The 20,721-nt window shown below is 58.5% G+C and overlaps 1 protein-coding gene and 1 long non-coding RNA gene across 2 annotated transcripts in view; one reads left to right on the top strand and one right to left on the bottom strand.

The window, feature by feature from the left end:
- The window catches only part of HMCN2 (hemicentin 2), a 144,454-nt gene that overhangs the window by 72,142 nt on the left and 51,591 nt on the right, over nt 1–20,721 (bottom strand). The window contains exons 16-24 of the mRNA XM_042912412.1: nt 19,550–19,738; nt 19,020–19,115; nt 18,591–18,718; nt 16,798–16,942; nt 13,582–13,694; nt 13,297–13,456; nt 11,504–11,669; nt 2,494–2,621; nt 530–784 (exon numbers count right to left, since the gene is read on the bottom strand). Coding sequence (XP_042768346.1) covers nt 530–784; nt 2,494–2,621; nt 11,504–11,669; nt 13,297–13,456; nt 13,582–13,694; nt 16,798–16,942; nt 18,591–18,718; nt 19,020–19,115; nt 19,550–19,738 — 1,380 coding nt within the window. The remainder of the gene's footprint in view (nt 1–529; nt 785–2,493; nt 2,622–11,503; nt 11,670–13,296; nt 13,457–13,581; nt 13,695–16,797; nt 16,943–18,590; nt 18,719–19,019; nt 19,116–19,549; nt 19,739–20,721) is intronic.
- LOC122204760 lies at nt 7,778–9,898 on the top strand. Its single transcript, XR_006195775.1, has 3 exons — nt 7,778–8,247; nt 8,690–8,783; nt 9,525–9,898. It is a non-coding gene; the product is annotated as an uncharacterized LOC122204760 (long non-coding RNA).

Below are 20,721 nucleotides of genomic sequence, written 5' to 3'. Positions count from 1 at the left end.
GAGGGTCAGAGAGTGTAAATGGCCTACAGTCGTCCAGCCAGAAAGCGGAAGGAGCTGAGTCTCGGCCCAGGCACCTGCTCTTTGATCATGACTCCGTGGCACCTTCTGGCCACCCCGGAGCAGAGAGGGTGCCCACGAGGCTGACCTAAGGCTCCCTCACACTGGACGCTCCCACCGCCTCAGGGGCTAGCGGCCGGGAGGAAGGAAGGGGTTAAGAATCTCAGAGGCCCAGGGGCGCCTGGGTGGCTCAGTCAGTGAAGCTCCATCCGTGAGTTCGAGTCCCAGTCCATCCGTGAGTTCGAGTCCCGCATCGGGCTCTGCGCTGCCAGCTCGGAGCCCAGAACCTGCTTCAGATTCTGTGTCTCCCTCTCTCTCTGCCCCTCCCCTGCTCATCCTCTGTCTCTCTCTCTCTCTCTCTTTAAAAATAAATAAACATTAAAAATAAAAAAGACTCTCAGAAGCCCAGGCTACTGTTGGGGGTGGGGGGGATGTGGAGCGGTGAGTTGGGGGGGGTTCAGGGGAGACTCACCCAGCACCCTGAGCTCCAGCTCCCAGGCATCCACGCCGGCGCTGTTGGAGGCCTCGCAGCGGTACAGCCCCGCGTCAGAGGGCTGGATGGCCGAGAAGTGGACGGAACCCTCGGGGCTCCCGCCCCGCAGGGCCACCCCGTCCTTGGACCAGTTCAGCCGGGGCTCCGGGCTGCCCTCGGCCATGCAGTTCAGGTCCAGAATCTCTCCTGCCAGCACCTTCAGGACCCGCGGGCCCGGCTGCACCTGAGGGGGCACTGAAGAGCCCCGGGGAGGGGGATCCAGTCACTGGGGCCCCAGGTGGGGGGGCGCAGAGCCCAGACCCACCTGCCCTTACTTCCGGGGATCGCCAAGCAGCAGGGATCACTGTAGGGCGCAGCCTAAGGCTGACCATTCCTCCTTTTGTCAGGAAAGGGCAGCAGGACGCCCCAGGTGATTCGCCCAAAGTGAATCGAATCCGCCTTTCGCCTGAATGCACGTGCTCTCATCGCAGAATCGTTTCTTTCTCCTCCTCCTTTCTCCCAGCTTCTTTCTCCTCACCCGCTCTCCCCGCCATCCCCCTACTCCTGCTCCCTCCCTTCCCTGGGCTGGGGGGAGATGGGGGCCATCATTCCTTCCACGTTTACATCTCCTCTGTCCCACTCCGGTCCTTCCTCCGGGCTGGTGATACCAAGCCCATTTCGCAGATGAAGAAGCTGAGGCTCAGAAGGGTCAGGTGATTGACCAGAGTCACCCAATCCCTCAGCTGAGAGGAACCCGAGCCAGCCCCAGCCCTGAGTCTGTCTGAGTGGGAATCCAGGCCGCTTCCCTGGGCCACCCCAGGACCTCGGTGTCCAGGAGCACGAGGGTGCCCGTGCCTTGCCCGCCCCTCACACCTGCTGAAAACAACAGCAGGTTCCACTGTGACGCTTCCCCTTCTGACAGCTATGGGATGGGCGTGACTGTGGCCCCTGGTTTACGGAGGAGGAAACCAAGGCTCAGAGAGGCCAAGCGGCTGGCCAAGGTCACACAGCCCGTCAGTGGTAGCAGAGTCAGGACTCACATCTGGTCCTCCTAACTCTGGGGCCTTGCTCACCACCCAGCCCCCTCCCTCCCCTCCGCCCCCTGCCACTGCCGTATCTCTCATACGCTCACGCAAACCCACAGCAAACCTTTCACCCCTTCCCTCTCTGAGCCTCAGCCTATCCACCTGTAAGATGGGGTGCTAACTTAGATCGGGGTCTCTTTTTCCATATAGGGCAAGAGAGTAAATATTTCAGCCTTTGTGGGCCAGATGGCCTCTCTCTCAACTACTCAACTCGCCCCTGTGGCTTGAGAGAAGCCAGAGACCACACGGACACGAGTCTCAGGTCCTAAGAACGCTGGTTTTGCGGACACTGAAATCGGAATCTCCTGTAATTTTCACGCGTCACAAAAAATGTTGTTTGGGTTTTTTTCCCAGTCGTTTAAAAAAGCGGATACCGTTTTTCACCGGTGGGCCATGTGAAAACAGGAAATGGGTCAGACATGGCCCGCGGGCCACAGTCGGTTGGCCCCTAGCGTTGGTAATCCCCTGGGGCTTTTGAAGCTAATAAGCTCCCTGCCTCTCTGGGGGAGCGACAGCATGGCTGGCCTCTGTGGACGGGACCGAGACATCCAGGGGAATGTCCACCCCTGGGGTCCCAGCCAAGTCGGGAACCAGAACCCCTTCATGGGTTCCCCTCTGACCCTTACCACCCTAGGCCCACCCTGGGCCCTGCCCTCTGTTCTCAGGGGGCCCCATCCGAGGGTACAGGGGAAGGGAGAAAGGGACTGAGGAGATACAGGGCTGGAGGACCCCGAGGGGAGGGGAGGAAGCACTGGAGAGCCCCACGAAGAGGCGACAAGGCCTGGCCTGCAAACAGGGAAGGACACTGAGAAGGCCTAAGAAAGATGGATGGAAGGGAGGGGCCGTGGGCGAGACCCTGGCCACCAGCCCGGGCCCTACCTTGCACCCGGAGCATGTAGTGCTGAGAAGCGGACCCAGCAGGGTTGCTGGCTGTGCATCTGTAGAGGCCACTGTCACCGACCTGGACCTGGGCCACACGCAGGGAGCCTGACGGCAGGAGGCGATGCCTGCAGGAGTGAGGGGCATTGGTGAGACCCCAACCAATCCCAGCCCCGCCGGAAAGACCTCAAGACTCCACTTGAGCACCCGCCTCCCCCAGCAGATGGCCAGATTCCGTGTGGGCTCAGCCCGGGGCCAGGCACATGGTCACCAATTAACTCCCTCTCTTCTGCATGCCCTGCCCTGAGGCGGGGGACGAGGCCGGTCATACACCCTCCCCACGGCTTCTGAGGAGAAGCTGCCAGCCCAGAGGCCCTCTGAGGCTAAGTGCCAGGGCCGGCCAGACTCCGAATCCAGTGCATTTTGGTAATTCTGTCGTCCAGCCCTGTGCCGGGCCCTCGGGAGGAAGCTGTGCAGGCCCGCCGTCATTGCCGTCCCCAATCTGGCCCACCTTGCTAAAGCCACCTGGCCCCACTCCCAGAGGGATCTGGGACCCCCAGCCAGGCTCCTGCAGCTGGGCTGGACCCCAAGGGGCCCCAGCAGACATGATGTCACCGGCCCATATGTGCTGGCTCCGTGAAGCCCCTGTCCCCATAAATCGGGGAGGGCAGCTGCGGCCACTGGCCCCAGCTGGCCCCAACTGCAAGCGGCCAGCACGGGGTTGGGGGACCCCAAAGGCCAGCCGCCAGCCTGTGCTCCTAGTATAACAGCTGGGCTCTAGAGTCCAACAGTGCTGGGGTCCCCACTCCCCTTTCTGCTGAGTGTCGGTTTCCTCCTCTGCAAAATGGAGGTGACAATGATCCCCATCTCCCAGGCAGCTGCAAGCAAAGTGCTGGGCATGTGCTTCTCAGACGGGTCCTCATTGCTGGCAGTGGGCTGCCTGTGCGACCTCGGGCTACTAGTTTTGCCCTGCTGGGCCTCTGTCTTCCCATCTGTAAGATGGGGTAATAATCCCCCTGCCCAGTACCCCCTCCTCCGAAGCATCCAGCAGGTACTTGGTGCCAAGCTCTCTGAGGACAGTTAGTGACACCGGGTAATGGCCTCAGAGCCCCAGCACCGGGCTGGACCACTGGGATCCAACCCTGTTGGGCCACATGCTTGCTGTGTGAGGTTGGCCTGGTCATTTAACCTCTCTGTGCCTCACTTGTCTCGTTCTGGAAACTGGAGACAATATCATACGGGGGCGCCTGGGGGGCTCAGTCAGCTAGTGTCCGACTCGCGGTCTCGGCTCCGGTCATGATCTCACAGTTCCTGACTTTGAGCCCCACATCGGGCTCCGGGCTCCGTGCTGACAGGGCAGAGCCTGCTCGGGAGTCTCTCTCTCCCTTTCTCTCAGCCCCTCCCCACCTCGTTCTGTTTCTCTCTCAAAAAAAAATACACTTTTAAAAAGTAAAATAAAATAAATAAAATAAAAACATTCATATGAATGGCTTCACGTGTATGTGCGTAGATCTAATTCGTTCATTTTTCACCACTGCATAGTAGTCCCTTGCGTGGTGGTACCACAATTCATGAATCTGTTCCCTTGCGGAGGACATTTAAATATTTAGATATTCTTTCTTTTTCTGTCCTCTCCTCTCCTCTCCTCTCCTCTCCTCTCCTCTCCTCTCCCCTCTTCTCTCCTCTCCTCCCTCCCTCCCTTTCTTTCCTTCCTTCCTTCCTCCCTCCCTTCTTCCCTCCCTCCTTCCTCCCTTCCTTCTTTCCTTCCACCGCCAGACCTTTCTGCACACTGCTCTATGGGTCCTGCCTGAACAGGACCAGGAGTCCTGGGCCAGGGCTCACACACCATCAGCCGTCATGGGCACAGATGCCTCACTCACACCTTGCAGGGCAGGGCTTCTCATCAGAATCTCCAGGCTTCGTGTGAAACACACAGATTCCCAGCCCCACCTGGGGCTCTGATGGCGGGGGGCAGGAACTGGGGTTTCACCAAGGTCCTAGGTGGCTCTGACATAGGTCAGGGGACCAGCCCTTGGGCACACTGTCCAGGGACACGAGGAAGTGTCCCCACCCTGAGAAGCATCACGAAAGAGCAGACGGGAGCAGGGCTTTGAGTGAGCCCGCGTGAACCACCGTCTGCCACCGTGGGCCAAGGACTCCACCTCCAGGGGACTCAGGGTCCTCATCTGGAGTCACAGGAGGTGGCAAGCATGAAGTGACACGGCGCACGCCAAGCTCACGTGCCTGGGACGTAGTAAGTGCTCAGTAAATAGCCCTGTTGTTAGCACGACCCGCTAGTGTCCGGGGTCTCCTTGCGACTCTCCTCCGATCAGCGGGGCTGCCCTGAGCTGGTCACTTGATCTCTCAAAGAGGAGGAAAAAACACCGCGCAGATCCTGATTCGTCCCAGCGACGGGTACACGTCTCCCCCGTGTGGCATCGCTTCCCTGACTTTTCGCATCCACAGGTTTTTATATACTTTTTAATTAAATGATATTGACATCCACCAACCAAGGGCCAGGTCCAGTTTGAGGCTGGAACATATATATATACTCCGTCTACACGGTTCCCTCCCTCCCAGGACCTCACTGCAAACCTCAGCGGAGAACACGGGGACGGCGTGGGTCAGCGGCAAGAGGTGCAGGCTGGGAACCGGAGCTCGGGATCTGACATCTGCTTCTGCTACAGACGTGCTGTGCAACCTGAGGCAGGCAGTCAATGTCTCTGAACCCCAATTGCTTCCCATTTGAAGAGGCAGCTCCGGATTCTTTTATTCAGAAGCTGCCTTCTAGTTTTGAAAACTTCAGAGACCATAGAACCCCTCGCTCGCTCTCTGTCCCTCAGCAAGACCTTTAAAGGATAGGAACTGGGAGCTTCTGGGAGAAAAATAATCAGGGCCGCCTGGGTGGCTCAGTCAATGAAGCGTCCGACTCTCGATTTCGGCTCAGGGCACGATCTCGGGGTTCGTGAGTTCGAGCCCCGCGTCGGGCTCTGCGCTGACAGCTTGGAGCCTGCTTGGGATGCTCTCTCTTTCTCTCTCTCTGCTCCTCCCCCACTTGCGGGCACCCATTCTCTGTCTCAAAATGAATAAGCTTCAAATAATTAGTAATCATAATAATAATAAAAGAAATTTCCAGAAGGGGAAAATTCCCCCCGATGAAAGCAGGCATCTTGTCTTTCCTATGACCAGCCCCAGCTCATTTCTCAGAAAAGGAACGCTGTTAGTTTACCACAAAGGAAAAACGGAATGAAGGGAGAATCCATTTTACAGATGGACAAGCTGAGGCCTAGCAGAGGCCAAAGGACCCCATTACCTGCCCCGTGGAGCCTGTGTCTGCTGTCACTGACAGAATGGTCATATCACTGCTTTCCCTCAAGCCCTCTGCGGTTGCCCTGCAAAATCCAAGCATAGCCTCCTGGCCTGTGTGGGTCCACACGGACCAGTCCCCCGCCCCAACCCCTGATGGACCACCATTCCTCCTCGAAGGACCGGCTTCGTCTCACTCTCATCCCTTTGCCCGTGCCGCTCTTCCTACCTGGGGCACCCCTCCACCTCCTGTTCACCCAGGTTATACCTGCTCGACCTTCAGTACTTAGACATCACCTCCTCCAGGAAGGCCTCCTGCCTCGATGCCCCAAGTCTGGTAGGTGCAGCCCGTGAACTCCCACGGCTGCCTGTCCTTTCCCCTCCCTGTCGCAGCCCTCTCCACCACACTGGCTTGGGACCCAGCTCTCCCTCCCCTTCCTCAGGCGCTCTGCAGGTCTGGGGGCTGCAGCCTGGGGGTGGGGGCCGGGGAGAGGTGGGAGGAGGCGGGGCGAACACTGCCGCTGCGTGCATGTGGTGTGATCAGTGGCGGCCCCTCCGGCGTGGCCGTGGCCGGAACAGCCAGACGGCTGCCCGAGGCACTGAGATGAGAACCAGGGAATTTCCTGTTTTGTTTTTTTAATTTTTTTTTTTTAACATTTATTTATTTCTGAGAGACAGAGCACGAGCAGGAGAGGGTCAGAGAGAGAGGGAGACACAGAATCCGAAACAGGCTCCAGGCTCTGAGCTGTCAGCACAGAGCCCGACGCGGGGCTCGAACTCACGGACCGCGAGATCATGACCTGAGCCGAAGTCGGCCGCTCAACCGACAGAGCCACCCAGGCGCCCCGGGAATTTCCTGTTTATGACACACATCAGGCTCGAGCCTTCACAGATGGCTGCAGCTGCGAGGTTCACACATGGTTCAGGGAAGCCGCCCCTCCTGCCCCGGGAGATGCCCTGCCTCCGGTGACCCGACCCTGGAGCCATTACGGCAGCCATCACACCTGTGATCACCTGTCAAGGTTGACGCTTCTAGAAGGGGAGGGGCCGGGTTCCTGCCCTGTCCCCAGCCCTTAACACAGCCCCTGGCCCCCAGTAGGTGCTCGATAAAAATGTGATGGCAAATCTCAGATGTACACACACACACACACACACACACACACACATATACACACAGACACGCGTACGCGCCCTTTCCCACCTCTGCTCACACTGTGTCCCCCCATGGTCTCAAGGGCACACCCTCCTGCCCTCCAGACCCCCTTCAAGGCAGCACATGCTCCAGCCCCTCCAGGAAGCCCTCCCTGACCCTTGCTCTGCTCTGAGTTGCATGGAGCCCAGCTCAGCCAGCTGCTCGCTCACTCATTCATTCATTCATTCGACAAAGAGCCGCGGGGTTCCGGGTGCGCCGGCTGCCGCAGGGGCAGAGAAAATACTCTCATCTCCAGGCTGCTCAGAGTCCGGGTGGCTTGTCTACACTCAGCCCCTCTGGCCGGGTCCCGTGGTGCCCATCCTGCTGCCCCCGTTTCGGGCGGAACACGGACTTGACTTTGGACGCTGCGCCCGTGCTGCCAGCCGCCACGGTGCTCTAGAATGTTCGGTTCTGAAACTTACTTCCCCTGACTGTTCTCCAGAATGAGAGCTGCTGGCCATAAGCTAATAAGACCCCTTGCCAGGCCAGGGAGCGGCACAAACGGTGACGATCCACTAAGGTAAAGACCCCACAGGAGGGCACCGGGGCGTCGCCACCACGCCACCGGCTCCCGGTGAGGAGGCAGCTTTTCTCCAGGAGCACCAGAACCCCACTGGCAGCCCGCTTCTCCACTCGGGGCCAAGTGGGCCCAGAGAGGCGGGTGGGCGCACCAACCGCCCCACAGCATCCCGGGGATGCTCCATCCGCTCACTGTCCCCTCCCCGCCGGCTTGCCCCCCTCCTCCCCCAGATGCGTCTGGATCGGCCCGGTGGGGGACCCTGGCCCGCTGCCCCCGGAGCTGGAAAGCTGGAGCCCGAGCCAAGAGCACTCACAGCTGTCCCAGCTACACATCAGAACCACAAACAAACACTGTTGCCCGGCAACACGGCCTCGCCCCAGCATCCTGGGGCTGAATCATGGGACCAGAGCCACTAGGAGCCGTCTGGCCACCATCGTCTGCCGTGAGCTCTCCGCCCGGCCCTTTCATTTCTCAGACGGGAAGACTGAGGCCCAGAGCGGGGAAGGGTCTCGCTCACGTTCACTCAACGAGGTGGGGACAAGGCTGGGATGGGATCCCAGGTCTCTTGCCACGTGAATGTCACACACAGCCAGAGCCCCGTCTCTCTCCGAGAGCCTTTTCTCTCTGCCGCCGCTGCGGCGCGGGGCTGGGCACGCGAGATGGCTCGCGAATCCTGCCGACTGCAGTTCTGAATCACGAGCCGGATGGTCTTTTCACAAACAGCAGGCCTCACAGGGTAAGAAGCACCCGATGACCATTCCCACCCCAGGACTCGGTTGTTTGCTTTGGGGACTATACCCCAAGGAAATGACCCAGAAGATAAAGAGAAGCGTTTGTGGGATGATGTCCCAACAGCCCATTTATTACCGCTGAAAGCTGGCAATGGAGCCTATGGCCCCAAACAGAGGAACAGCTTAGCAACCATGAGAGCTGAGCGCCCTGGAATGTTCTTTTGCCCTTTAAACGAAAAGCAAGTGATAAGGGCCAGGATGAATCAAGAAAATGGGTAAATGGGGGCGGGGGGGGGGGGGAATGTCAATGATAAAGGCATAACAGAAGGTGCACTAAGTTTAATTCTAGAAAAGCACCTACATGAACAACTTGGACAGGGTTGTGGACACAGGTGAGTGATTTAGAGTTTAGTGCCACTCGAGCTCGTACCGTTCTCTTTCTGTTAGGACGTACTGACTCAGAGCACAGAGGAGCCCGGAATATTCTCTAGACCCCGCAGAGAGAGCAGCGGCCTGCCTAACGTTGGCCCAGAAGCCTGATGTAAATGCGTCTACGTTTGTAGACCTGTCTGTGTGTGTGTCCCTATGTGTGTGTGTGTGTCAGGACCCAGCCCTGGGACTCAGAAGGTCAGGATCCCAGTTTTCCACACCTCATGTTCTGTGTCTCCTCCTCAGTGCACTGGGTATGGTGACGCTCCATGCAGCCACCTCCAGGGGGGCCACTCTGACCACAGAGAAATGGAGGGGGCCTCTGAGACTCACCCACATCGTGGGGATCCCCCCCCCCCCACGGAGCTACCAGGGAACTTTGAGGAAACACCAGCATTGGAGCTCTGCCGGCGACCCTAACCACAGCCAAGGCCAAGAGCCCCTGGCCCGCGTCACCCAGGGTCAGGAAAGACGGGCCCGGGGCAACCACAGAGCAAATGCTGGCTTTTCATCCTTGAGGACAGAAGGAAGAGGGGAGGGAAGGAGGGAGAAGGAGCGGACAGACAGCAGCTCCCTCCCCGCCCAGCACTGCCACGCTCGGCTCGCTCGGTGCCTGTTTCCAGGGGGTTTTTAAATCTCCATTTTCTAGCCGGAGGATGGTCGTATGACTAAGGGCAGCTGTGCATCTGCGAGCAAAGCTCAGTTCTGCAGGGGGGAGGTTGTGGGAGCCGCAGGGAGGCCCAAAGAGCCAGGGGGACCCAGAGAGCCTGCGGACGAAGCTGCAATGCAATCGAACTTGCCGAGGTCACTCCCCCTGGCCGGCAAGGGCAACAACAGAAACGTCCATCAACAGGCGGATGGACAGACAGAAGGTGGTCTTTCCACACAAAGGAGCATCATTCAGCCGCAAAAGAGAACGAAGCCCTGCTCCGTGCTGCAACATGGATGGGCCTCAAAAACGTGTCGAGTGCAAGGAACCAGACCCCCAAAGCCACATATCACACGATCCCACTTCTACGAAACGTCCAGAATAGGTTAAGTCCCAAAACAGAAAGCAGATGAGGGGTTGACATGGGCCGGAGGGGGGAAGGGGCAGGAATGGAGGCAGCTGCCAACGAGTGTGGGGTTTAGGGGCGGGGTGATGGCATTGTCCTAAACGTGGCTGTGGTATGGCCGCACCCTCCCGAATATCCCCAAACCCGAACTGTCCTGCGTGTGAATCGTATCTCGATAAAGCTTATATATTTTAAACAGTAGGTGAGAATGCGGGGCGCCCGGGGGGCTCAGCCGGTTAAGCATCTGCATCGCGATTTTGGCTCAGGTCATGATCTCCCCGTTCGCGGGATCAAGCCCCGCGTCCGGCTCCTCGCTACGCGTGGGGCCTGCTGGGGCTTCACCCTTTCTTTCTCTCTTCCCCTCCCCTGCCCGTGCATCCGCTAAACACTGCGCATCCCTCGCTGCATCGCACGAAGTAGTGAGCACTATTTAACCAACATCCGCCGTGCAGGTGAAAAACAGGCCGGGGGGAGCCGGCAGCCACCTGAGGCCACACGACAGCAGCTGGGACCCCCAGCCAGGTGGGATGATCCCCGCCAGGTGGGATGAACTCCGGGGTCTAAGCTCCTCGCCCGGCCCCGCCCCCCCCACCTTAGATAAACTCCTAACTGAGATAAACTCCCAGAATCTCGTAAATCTCTGGAGAACGCCAGCAAGAAGCGGAGGGGAACAGAACAGGACTCCGGATTCCACAAGCAGCTCCCACAATTTATGGCTCCCGGTTGATCTATTAACACATCACGACAAGGAAGGGCGAACAAGTGAGCGCTGTGTGTTTCCTCGTCTCCGTAACGAGCCATAAAGAAACACGCACCCGGCCAGCCGTCGCCTCCGCACCAGGCTTTGTGGGGAGAGCGGTAGGCTCCCCCGGCCTCCCACCCCCGGTTCCCAGGACACACACAGCTGCGGGGACACCGACAGGGCGTGGGGGTGGGGGTACTGCAGACCCTGCCCAGGCCCGGGACCCCGGCCGCCTTCAGGGGTGCGGGCTCCACGGTTTGGAAGGGCTCACCCAACAGATGTTCTGAGATGCACAGACACACGTGTGGGTGTTAGGGGGGTGGGGGGGGGGTTGCGGTGAGACCTTCTGGGTCTGGAACTTCTCAAAGACCTTGCCAGGACTGATGTCACTGGCCGGAGCCTCCCCCGCCCTGGGCTCAAAAGTCAAGAGCCCCGGGAGTCTCGAGACCCTTCTTGTCTGGAACCACCGTCTCCCACAGCCCTGCCTGGGGTGGGGGTGGGGGGGGGTACGGCCTCCCTCTGTGCCCAATCCCGGCATCCCTGATGGTGGGAGAGAAGCTGAGTCAGAGAGCCCGGCCACCAGACATCTGGTCTGAGGAGCAGACGGGGACGTTGCACGTGACAACGTTGGGGCGCCGTCCAACTGGGGGGTGGCTCTTTCCTAGCTGGGTGACCACAAGCAGTCCACCCCCCCACCTCGCTGAGCCTCAGTCGGCTCGGACAACAAGGGCTGCCGCGCAGATTTGAAAGGAGATTCCGCACGTAGCACCCAGCGGCCGGTGCACGAGGCTCCGGGCACGTGAACTTCCGAAGGGTCTCACCCTGGGCACCTGTGCTCTCTCTCTCAGGGGTCCCCTGACAGGCTTCAGGGGGCCCGTGGACAAAAGTGCTATGTGTGAAGTCGAATCCGCGCCCGACCCTGGGAAAGTCCACAGGGTCCCAGACACTGGCCGGGTCGCTGGCCACCTCGAGGCCAGTTTCCTCAAACCCCAAGCTCCGCCCATCTCCAGGACCAAGGGCATCGGATCGGGTTACCTGTCGGTGACGGAGGGCACAGGGTGGAGGTCCTTGGTCCAGGTGACGAGTGGGGGTGGGGAGCCCTGGGCCTCGCAGTCCAGGGTCACCTCATCGCCAGCCTTGGCCGTGACTCTCAGAGGCTCATCTGCATCACGTGACCCATTCCCACGGATCCTGGGCTTAGCTGTGGGCGGAAGCACACGGGGACTGTGAGACGGACAGGAAGCCGCGGCACAGAGGCCAAAGGGGACCAGGACAGCCGCCCCAGGAAACGGAGGTGCTACCCCCACCCTGGGGGGTGCAGAAAGTGGGTGGGCTCGGCTCTAAGGAGAGAGTGGGGGTGTGGGGGTGGCCCCAGACCCCATGGCCCCCCCAGTCCCGGCCTCCACCTCTCCACCAGCACCCTCCCTCTGGAAGCTCGGCTTGCTTTGATGACCCTGCCATGCTCACTCCTGCCCCAACGGCTACTCCCCTCTAGCTTCTCCTCCCCCGGCTGTCCCTTCCCCGGGGACATTCCGGCAGGTTCTGTCCTCGTCTTCTCTGTCCCCCCTTCTCCCCCAGGGGTCACCCCAGTCATTCTCAGGATATCAACCACCGGATGATGCACAACGTCCCCCTGGCCTTCTCAAACTCCGATCGGGGGTTTATACCAATCCGTGCACATCACCTCTTTCTCGTATCAAGTTCAAGGCTCCTAATGACAGAGCTTACCCCGTCCCCCTCCTCCCTTATGCCCCCCTACATTTCTAGCCAGCTGCTCATACACTGACATACCAGGACATGTCTCAGCAATAATAATTAAGCTAGATGGGGCGCCCGGGTGGCTCAGTCTGTTAAGCGTCTGACTGTGGTTCGGGTCACCATCTCACGGTTTGTGGGTTCAAGCCCCGCGTCGGGCTCTGTGCTGACGGCTCGGAGCCTGGAGCCTGTTTCAGATTCTGTGTCTCCCTCTCTCTCTGCCCCTCCCCTGCTCATGATCTGTCTCTCTCTGTCTCACATAAGACCTCACGCATTCCCTTATACATTCATTTAGAGAGAAAATCTCCCCCTAAAAAAAATTTTTTTTTTTGTGGTATAAAAATACTGGTTGTAAGAGTATGTCTAGAAAAACTTGGCTGTACATTTGCTCCTTCATTCCAGGTGGTTCCTGAGTGCCCAGCTCTGTGTGGATTTGGGGAAGGAGCAGCAAAGGAGACAGATCCTGCCCCCGTCCTCCCGGCATTAGGGCCCACAGGGAACACTGCTACCGAACAACTCAACACACAATTAACTATCTAATCATAGTTACAAAGGGGACATTCCAGAGAGTCTACAGCAAAGCGACTTGACTCAGTCTGAGGAGTCAGAGAGCAGATACCTGACCAATGGGAGAAGTCAGCTGGCCCAGGAGGGGGAAGGGGATTCCAAAGAAGGAACTGTTCGTTCAAAGGTCCTGAGGCAGGAAGGCCCATTTAAGAAACTGAATGGAGGCCAGAGAGTCTGGGGCACAGAGACTCGGGGACAGTGGCGGGCAAGGGGGCTGCCCAGGTGGCAGGGGTCCAGTGTAGGGCCTGTGTTTTTCCGAGGCTTGTTAACGTGATGGCTTCCCACCCTCCGCTCACAGAGGGCTGAACTGGACCCACTCTTAGAGCATGTGCACACTGCTGAGGACAGTGAGCTGGAGGAGGGCAGCTTTGGTCCACGTGCCCTTCAGATGGGAAGAATTTCGAGGCAGGGGGGCAAGGAAGGTCCAGGTAAGGTCAGCTCGTCCATGCCCCTGCCTCCATGCCTGCCAAGCCCCTCTCCCAGGACAGGGGGTGGCCACCACTCACTGTTGACAGAAAGCCGCATCTCCTGGCTGGAGAAGCCCACCGCGTTGGTGGCCGTGCAGACATAGGCTCCTGCATCCCGGACAGATGGCCGGGCGATGACCAGGGTGCCATCCTTGCTCACGTTGTAGTGGGGACCCGTGGAGGCCAGGGCATTGGTTTCCTGCAGGAGAGTTGGGGGTGACGTCGGCAAAGCCCACACCGCATGGCGATTTGCATAATCCCCCCACCCCATGATGCACTGGGCCCACCCCTCTGGGTACCCTTAGCATAAGAGGCTCCTCCTACCTTGGTCCAGGTGATGGCAGGGGTGGGGACCCCCGAGGCCACGCAGGGGAGGGAGGCTGGAACCCCTTCATTGGTGACATGGTGGGTGGCCACGGGCTGGATTCTAGGGGGCACTTTCCAAAACAAACCAATTTTTTAAATTGAAAACAATCCAAATATCTATCAACTGGAGGACAGAAAAACAAAATGTGGGGCGTACGTAGAAAATATTATTCATCAGTAGGGGCGCCTGGGTGGCTCAGCTGGTTGGACATCCGACTTCAGTTCAGGTCATGATCTCACAGTTGGTGGGTTTGAGCACCACATTGGGCTTGGCGCTGGCAGCCCAGAGCCTGCTTTGGATTCTCTCTCTCTCTCTCTCTCTCTCTCTCTCTCTCTGCCCCTCCCTCACTTGCGTGCTCTGTCTCTCAAAAATAAACGTTAAAAAAAAAATCTTTAAAAAGGAGTAAAAGTCTGGGACTCCTGGGTGGCTCAGTTGGTTGAGCGTCTGACTCTCGATTTTGGCTCAGGTCATGATCCCAGGGTCATGGGATCGAGCCCCGCATCGGGCTCCAGGCTGAGTGTGGAGCCTGCTTGGGATTTTCTCTCCCACCCTCTGCCCCCGCTCCCTCGCTCCCTCGCTCCGAAATAAAAAACAAACAACATAAAAAATTAAAAATAAATAAATAAAAAGGAGTCAGAGTGTGATACATACTATAACACGGATGGACCCTGAAAACATCACGCGAAATGCAATTAACCAGACACAGAAGAACAAATGCTGTGTGATTCCACTTACACGACGTCTCTAGAACAGGCGATTTCTGAGCCACAGGGCAGAATGGTGGTTGCCAGGGGCTGGGCAAGAGGGAAATGGGGAGCTGGTGTTCAGTGGGGCAGAGGGCTTCACGTTGAGATGATGAAAAAATTCTGGGGACAGACAGTAGTGATGGCCGCCCTACGAACATGCTTAAACTGGAGGCTTTGACATGGTTAAAATGGTAAGTTTTATGTATATTTTATCAGAATTTAAGAAACGAACAAAAAAACTATTTCCACAAAAGGACACAAGGGGCATGGTGCGACGGCCACCACCTTTATGAATTCACGCCCCGGACAGAGGGCCGCCTGTGCCCGGGGCCAGCTGTGCCCTTTCTTTGCTCGGGGACTTTGGGTAAACCACTTAATCTTTTGGTACCCAGATTCCTTCATCAGCAAAACAGCTCATTAACCCCAATTCCCTGCCTGCCCACTCTCCAGGGATGGACAGATGAGAAATGGCAGAAAATAGTATTCACAGAACACAGTGAACTGGAAACAAGTGCCAAATCCATTCTGGGCACCGTCCAGATGTGCAGGGGCGGGGAGAGACCGGGCTTGGACAAGCCTGGGAGGGGAAGCCAGAAGCCAAGGGCTCTGCCAGTAACACTGAGACCCACCCGTTAGGGAGGAAAATGCCCTTCTAGATCCTCCCAGGTGGCCCAAGCCCGCCAGGCGATTACTACTGTTGAATTGGAAACGAAGGGAGCCAAGAGGACGAGCTTGGTCGCGTCCAGCACCAGCCCCACGGACGGACGAGGCGCCTGAGATCCTGCGGAGTTACTCGCCTCTCCGGGCCTCGGCGTAACGTCGGAACGGGGAGTCTTTTAAACCCCACGTCTCGGGTAGTTATGAAAATTCAGCGGAACCCACACAGAACCTGGCAGAGGTGTGGCCCGGGGCACACGCCCAGGCTTTGATCACTACTACTCGTTGGGGTGACGTGGAGGCAAGACAGCGCTCTAGACCCTGCCTCCTTCTGAACTTTGGTTTTCCTCTAGAAAACGGGAACAGTGTGTTCTTCCCGCTCACTCTTGGGGGGTTTTATAAAACAAATGGGAGGAAAAAAAAAAAAAGGAGGATTATTATTAACATACTTGGTAAATGACAAAATATAGCCAAACTTAGTTTAAGCCTCTCGTCTTAGGTTCCAAGGAAGGGTCGTGGGGCACCTGGGGGGGGCTCAGTCGGTTGAGCGTCTGACTTGGGCTCGGGTCATGATCTCACGGTTTATAAGTTCGGGGGCCCCACATCTGCTGTCAGCACCGGCTCGGATCCTCTGTCTCCCCATCTCTCTCTACCCCTCCTCCACTCTCTCTCGAGCACGCTCTCTCTCTCTCTCTCTCTCAAAAATAAGCAAACATTAAAAAAAAAAAAAGAACGGTGGCACCTGGATGGGCGGGTAAAGGGAACAGGGACTCTCCAGCACTGTGCGTGGCAGCGTTAATTGGGTAAAATACACTAAAAGCCCTAAAAATGGGCAGTCTCTGTCAGTCAAAACTCAATTCTACATTAATGGGTTTATCCTAAGGAAGGGATGGGGCGTGCGGGCAAAGGTAGAGCGCCAACCGTCCCCCCCCAGGGTGTTCGGGCTGGTGAGAAGGCGGACGTGAGGGGGCAGGTGAGCTGCTCACGGCTCATCCAAACAGAGGACACGTCGTCTTCAACTGAGCCCTCTATTTATTTGCAGAATACGATCATAAGATCATAATCTATCGTCAAAACAAACACCCAGGTTGCAAGACACTAATACGCTGTGGTCCCGGTCTCGTTTTTAAACATTTCTGTGTATGTGTATATAAAGAATCCGTAGATAGATGGATAGAAATATAGACCTATAAAGAATTTATATATAACGTACAAGTTACTTACATACAATGTACACAAAGCTATATACAATTTATGTCACATGTAACTCATGACATATACAGTGTGTAAGCTCACATGTTGGGGAGGGGCAGACCGAGAGGGGGAGAGAATCCCAAGCAGGCTCTGGCCATCACCACGGAGCCCGACGCGGGGCTCAGTCCCACAGACTGCGAGATCACGAGCCAAAATCGAGAGTCAGACGCTCAACTGAGCCACCCGGGCGCCCCTATTTGTGCATTTTTTTAAAATAACTTTTTTTGATGTTTGTTTATTCTGGGGAGATGGAGAGACGGAGTGGGGGAGGGGCAGAGAGCGAGAGGGAGACACAGAATCCGAAGCGGGCTCCAGGCTCCGAGCGGTCAGCACCGAGCCCGATGCGGGACCCGAACCCACGAACCGTGAGATCGTGGGCCAAAGTCAGACACTCAACCGACTGAGCCACCCAGGCGCCCCGATTTTTTAAACACAGGTGTTGCAGATCAAGTTCTCCTCATGCGTCCTCCCCACCCTGTCACATCCCTCACCCCTACCCTGCACCCCAGGACTCACCCTGGACAACCAACTCCACATCCCTGTGCTGAGAGCCAGCCGTGTTGGTGAGCACACAGCTGTACCTCCCCGCGTCCTCCTGCAGCGCCCGGTCCAGGTGGAGGCTGCCATCTGCTCGGACCGAATGCCGGCTGCCAGGTGGGAGCTGGGGAGGGTGAGGAAGCCCCAGCTTGAACCGCAGCCCCACGCGGCGCCCGCTGAGAGAGAGAACGCTCTGGAAACCACACTGCCCACCAGGCCAGTGGGGAGCAAGCCGGACCGAGGGGTCGGGGGTTTGGAGAACTCTCTCCCCTTCCCTGAGACTCCTCCACCCCCGCAGACCCTCGGGGCTAGGTGACCTTGACCCCGGGCACACCTCGGACCCCACTCTCCCACGACCAGCCGGACCAGTGGGCCGGGGGGAGCCTCTCCCAAGAGTACAGGGCTGGGGCCAGAGCCTTTACTGAGTAGGGGCTGGGGCTCCAAGGTAGGGACAGAGAGTAGGGACAAATTCCTGCAAGGAGAGAACAGAGCCACAGGAGCAGAACAGAGGTGTGGCCACATCAGACGTGGTCCCAGGGAGAGAAGCAGAGACAGTGGCTCCTGGTGGCTGCCCAGATCTGTCCCCATGGGGACCAGGGAGAGCTGCTCCAGAAGGGCGCCCGGGGCGACCTTCATAAAGATGTCTAACCAGTCTTTCTTTGGTGAGGGGTCCTTTTAAAACCTTTCCACCACCAGGCCTCACTCAGCCCGCTTTCGGCATCCTTGTCCCTGTCCCATGAGCCTGGCTGCACCCATGGGACTCGGCTCTAGGAGCTGCCCCTGTGCCCTCTTGGTACCAGGCCCCCTTGGGCCGAGCAAGCTTGAGGGGGTTTCTGCTTGTGGCACTGGGCAGCCCTATGGGCACGCGCCCTTCCGGTGTGGCCACGGAGCTGAAACAGACCCCACATCTCCAGCCGCTCGCTGGCCTGGCATCGACAAGGCCCAGGGCCCTCTTTCTGCAACGCGAGCATCAGATTCTACTCAGGAAGCCTCCCTCAAGGGCACAAGGTCCCCAATATGTCTGAGGACAGGGCCCGGGAATTGAGGAAAGGGGAGGGGTAAAGAAGGAGTGGCCAGGGGCGCCTGGGTGGCTCAGTGGGCTAAGCATCTGACTTCAGCTCAGGTCATGATCTCGCTGTTCCTGAGTTCGAGCCCCGCGTCGGGCTCTGTGCTGACCGCTCAGAGCCTGGAGCTGCTTCGGATTCTGTGTCTCCCTCTCCGTTCCTCCTCTGCTTGCACTCTGTCTCTCTCTCTCTCTCTCTCTCTCTCAAAAATAAATAAACATGTAAAAAAATTTTTTTTTAAACTGTTAAAAAGAAAAGGAGTGGCCACGAGAGGAGAAAGAGAAAAAATAAAATAAAGAAAACCGAATCCATATGAGTGGATAAAGCAGCTATCACGTACCCAGCTACGTAGTCAGGGCGGATGTTGAACTGCACATCCGGTCAGAATGGGAGGCAGAAAGCACTGTCTCTGTGCCCCCTAAATTCCTGCCCCCCAGCCTCAGCACTAATGGAGCGTAAGATTCTCCTGCGGCTCTCGGGGGGTGGGGACCAGCAGCCACAGAAACCTTGGCAGGACTTGGGAGGGTGATGGATGCTATCAGCACATTTACCAGAGAAGTTTCTGGAAAGAGGCAGGCAAGAGAGGGAGCAAGGAAGAGCACGTTCCAAATCAAGCAAATAGCAAAGTGGAGGCAGAGGGAGGAATGTGACAGTCCCCTCCGCCCCCAGGCACCACTGCGGGTGCCTGCACCCAGAGAGCTCGCTCACCGGCAGCCCGGCCTTGAGCCAGCGTCGCTCCGGGAGGGGCCTCCCCGCCAGGATGATGCAGGGCAGGGACACCGGCTGCCTCTCCAGCACCCGGACAGTGGAGGCGCTGCTTGCGATCTGCGGTGGGGCTGTGGGGAGGGGAGACGGTATGGGTCACATTAGATTCCCGCGGGTGGCCGTCGCGGGGACAGAGACCCCACTGCCCCCCGCTCCTCCCCAGGGAACCAGTGGATAGGGGATCCTCGAGGGTCAAAGGGCACACTTCCCGGGGCACGTTACCCAGGAAGCAGGGATCCAGATCTGCTCTTGGAGAGCCTGGCACGGCCACACCCGTCCCAAAAGATGGGCCGCCATAGTGAGGGGGCCTCCCTGGGGGTGCCCGGCCTCCCCACCAAACCCTCCCCCCCGCCCCCAGATCCACCAGCGAACCGTGTCCGGTCACGACGAGCCGGGCCTCTGCCCGGACCTTCCCGAACACATTTTGAGCTTCACAGAGATACAGGGCCTGGTCTTCGGGGGCCACACCTGAGGGACGGAAAGAGGCCGGCCTGACTGCCGGGACCCGCCACCGCTCCGGCCCCCCAGGTGCAGGCAGCCCACGGCACAGCCCGGCCCTGCAGGGGTGAGGGAGGAGGGCTGGGGGGAGGCAGCCAGGCCTTGGGAGGGCATTCGTGGTCAACCCAGTGCCCGGGATCCGACCCGCGCGACAAGCCCTCAGGCCGGCCCGTTATTAAACCCAGGCGGTAGGTTTTGTCGTTGTCATGGCTGTGGGGGGCTCAGAGCAGCGGGGCGACTTGGTCAGAGGCAGCCAGCCAGGACACGAGCCCGCGTCGGCCTCACCCGTGGCCAATGCCAGGCATCAACGTTCTGCTCCGAGCCACCCGGCCTGGGGAGGCACTCGGCGTGTCAGAAGCCATCCTGTCTCCCCCGCCCATCCTCCCCCGGCCCCTGTCTCTTACTTTCAAAGAACAGCACTCCCGAATCAGGCTGCCCCGTCCTGCCACCCCGCCTGGGCCCCAGCGGCTGGCCATCTCCACGGCGCCAGGTGACGAGCGGGGGCGGGCGGCCCATGGCCCGGCACGCCAGGAGGGCACTCCTCCCCAGCTCCACAGGGACATCCCGGGGCAGCTCCATCAGCTGGGGCGCATCTGCAGGGAGGTGACCGGTCAGCCATGCCCGGTGGCTGAACCCCACGTGCCCCTCCAGAGGACTGATCCCGCCGCCTGCCCCCCTCCCCTGGCTGGGAGGTTCCCTTTCTCCCGGCCTCGCCCTCGTGAACCTGGGGCTGACTCATCTCCAGGGCTCTAGGGCCAACCTGAGCTTGGAAGGATCCGGCCCTGAAGAGGGGTTAGGGATGAGGCAGAGGGAGCGGCCTTTGGCAGGAGGAAGCTACCGCCGCGCCTCACGCCCCTGCACGGGGTCACGGGAGCCCCGCTGTGCCTGGCCGTGCAGGGGGGCGGGGGCAACTGGCCTGCTCCTGAGGCGACACCTCCTGGGAAGCCCACCTCTGAGGGGCTGCAAATCAAGTTCCAGCCACAGGAGCCCCGCGCCTTGGAGACCCTCCCCTCCCTCGCCCTCCTCCTGGACCTCTTGCACCTGAACTTGGGCAACCATTTCCCGACCCCCAAAGAGCCCACTCTGTGGGGAGATTACGGGCCACCTTGACTCTCTTCTCCACATCTCTGTTTGCCAAAATTTTTGCAATGAGTATATGAAACGCCACCACAAAATGAAAACATGCTTATTATTAATCAGGTGACTTTATACTTCAACATTAATCATGACCCCAGGGCAACAGTCCTCGACGAGGACTCATCTGGGTCAAACAAAACTCCAACAATACGCAAGAATCTACTCCCCCCCCCCCAATCTTTTGCTCCCCACGCCCCCAAGCTCATGCCCTTCCCCAGGGCCACCACTGTTAATAGCTCGTAGCATTTCTGCTAAACTTTTTTCTAAGCGTTGTCTGACGTTTATCATCAGGAGAAAATTAAGTGATTTCCCCAAACAGAAACTCGTGATCCTTTCTGCCCTTCCGTAGGCCAGGAGTGAGTCCAACTCCAGATGGGTCCAGGCCCCGTGCCCCGCAGCTAACGGGCACTGTCCTCCGGTCCCCGTCCCCAGACCCATG

The sequence above is a fragment of the Panthera leo genome, chromosome D4 (assembly GCF_018350215.1).
Source record: "Panthera leo isolate Ple1 chromosome D4, P.leo_Ple1_pat1.1, whole genome shotgun sequence".
Taxonomy (NCBI): Eukaryota; Metazoa; Chordata; class Mammalia; order Carnivora; family Felidae; genus Panthera; species Panthera leo.
The sequence above is the reverse complement of the archived record's forward strand: the minus strand, read 5'-3'. Positions and strand labels throughout refer to the sequence as shown.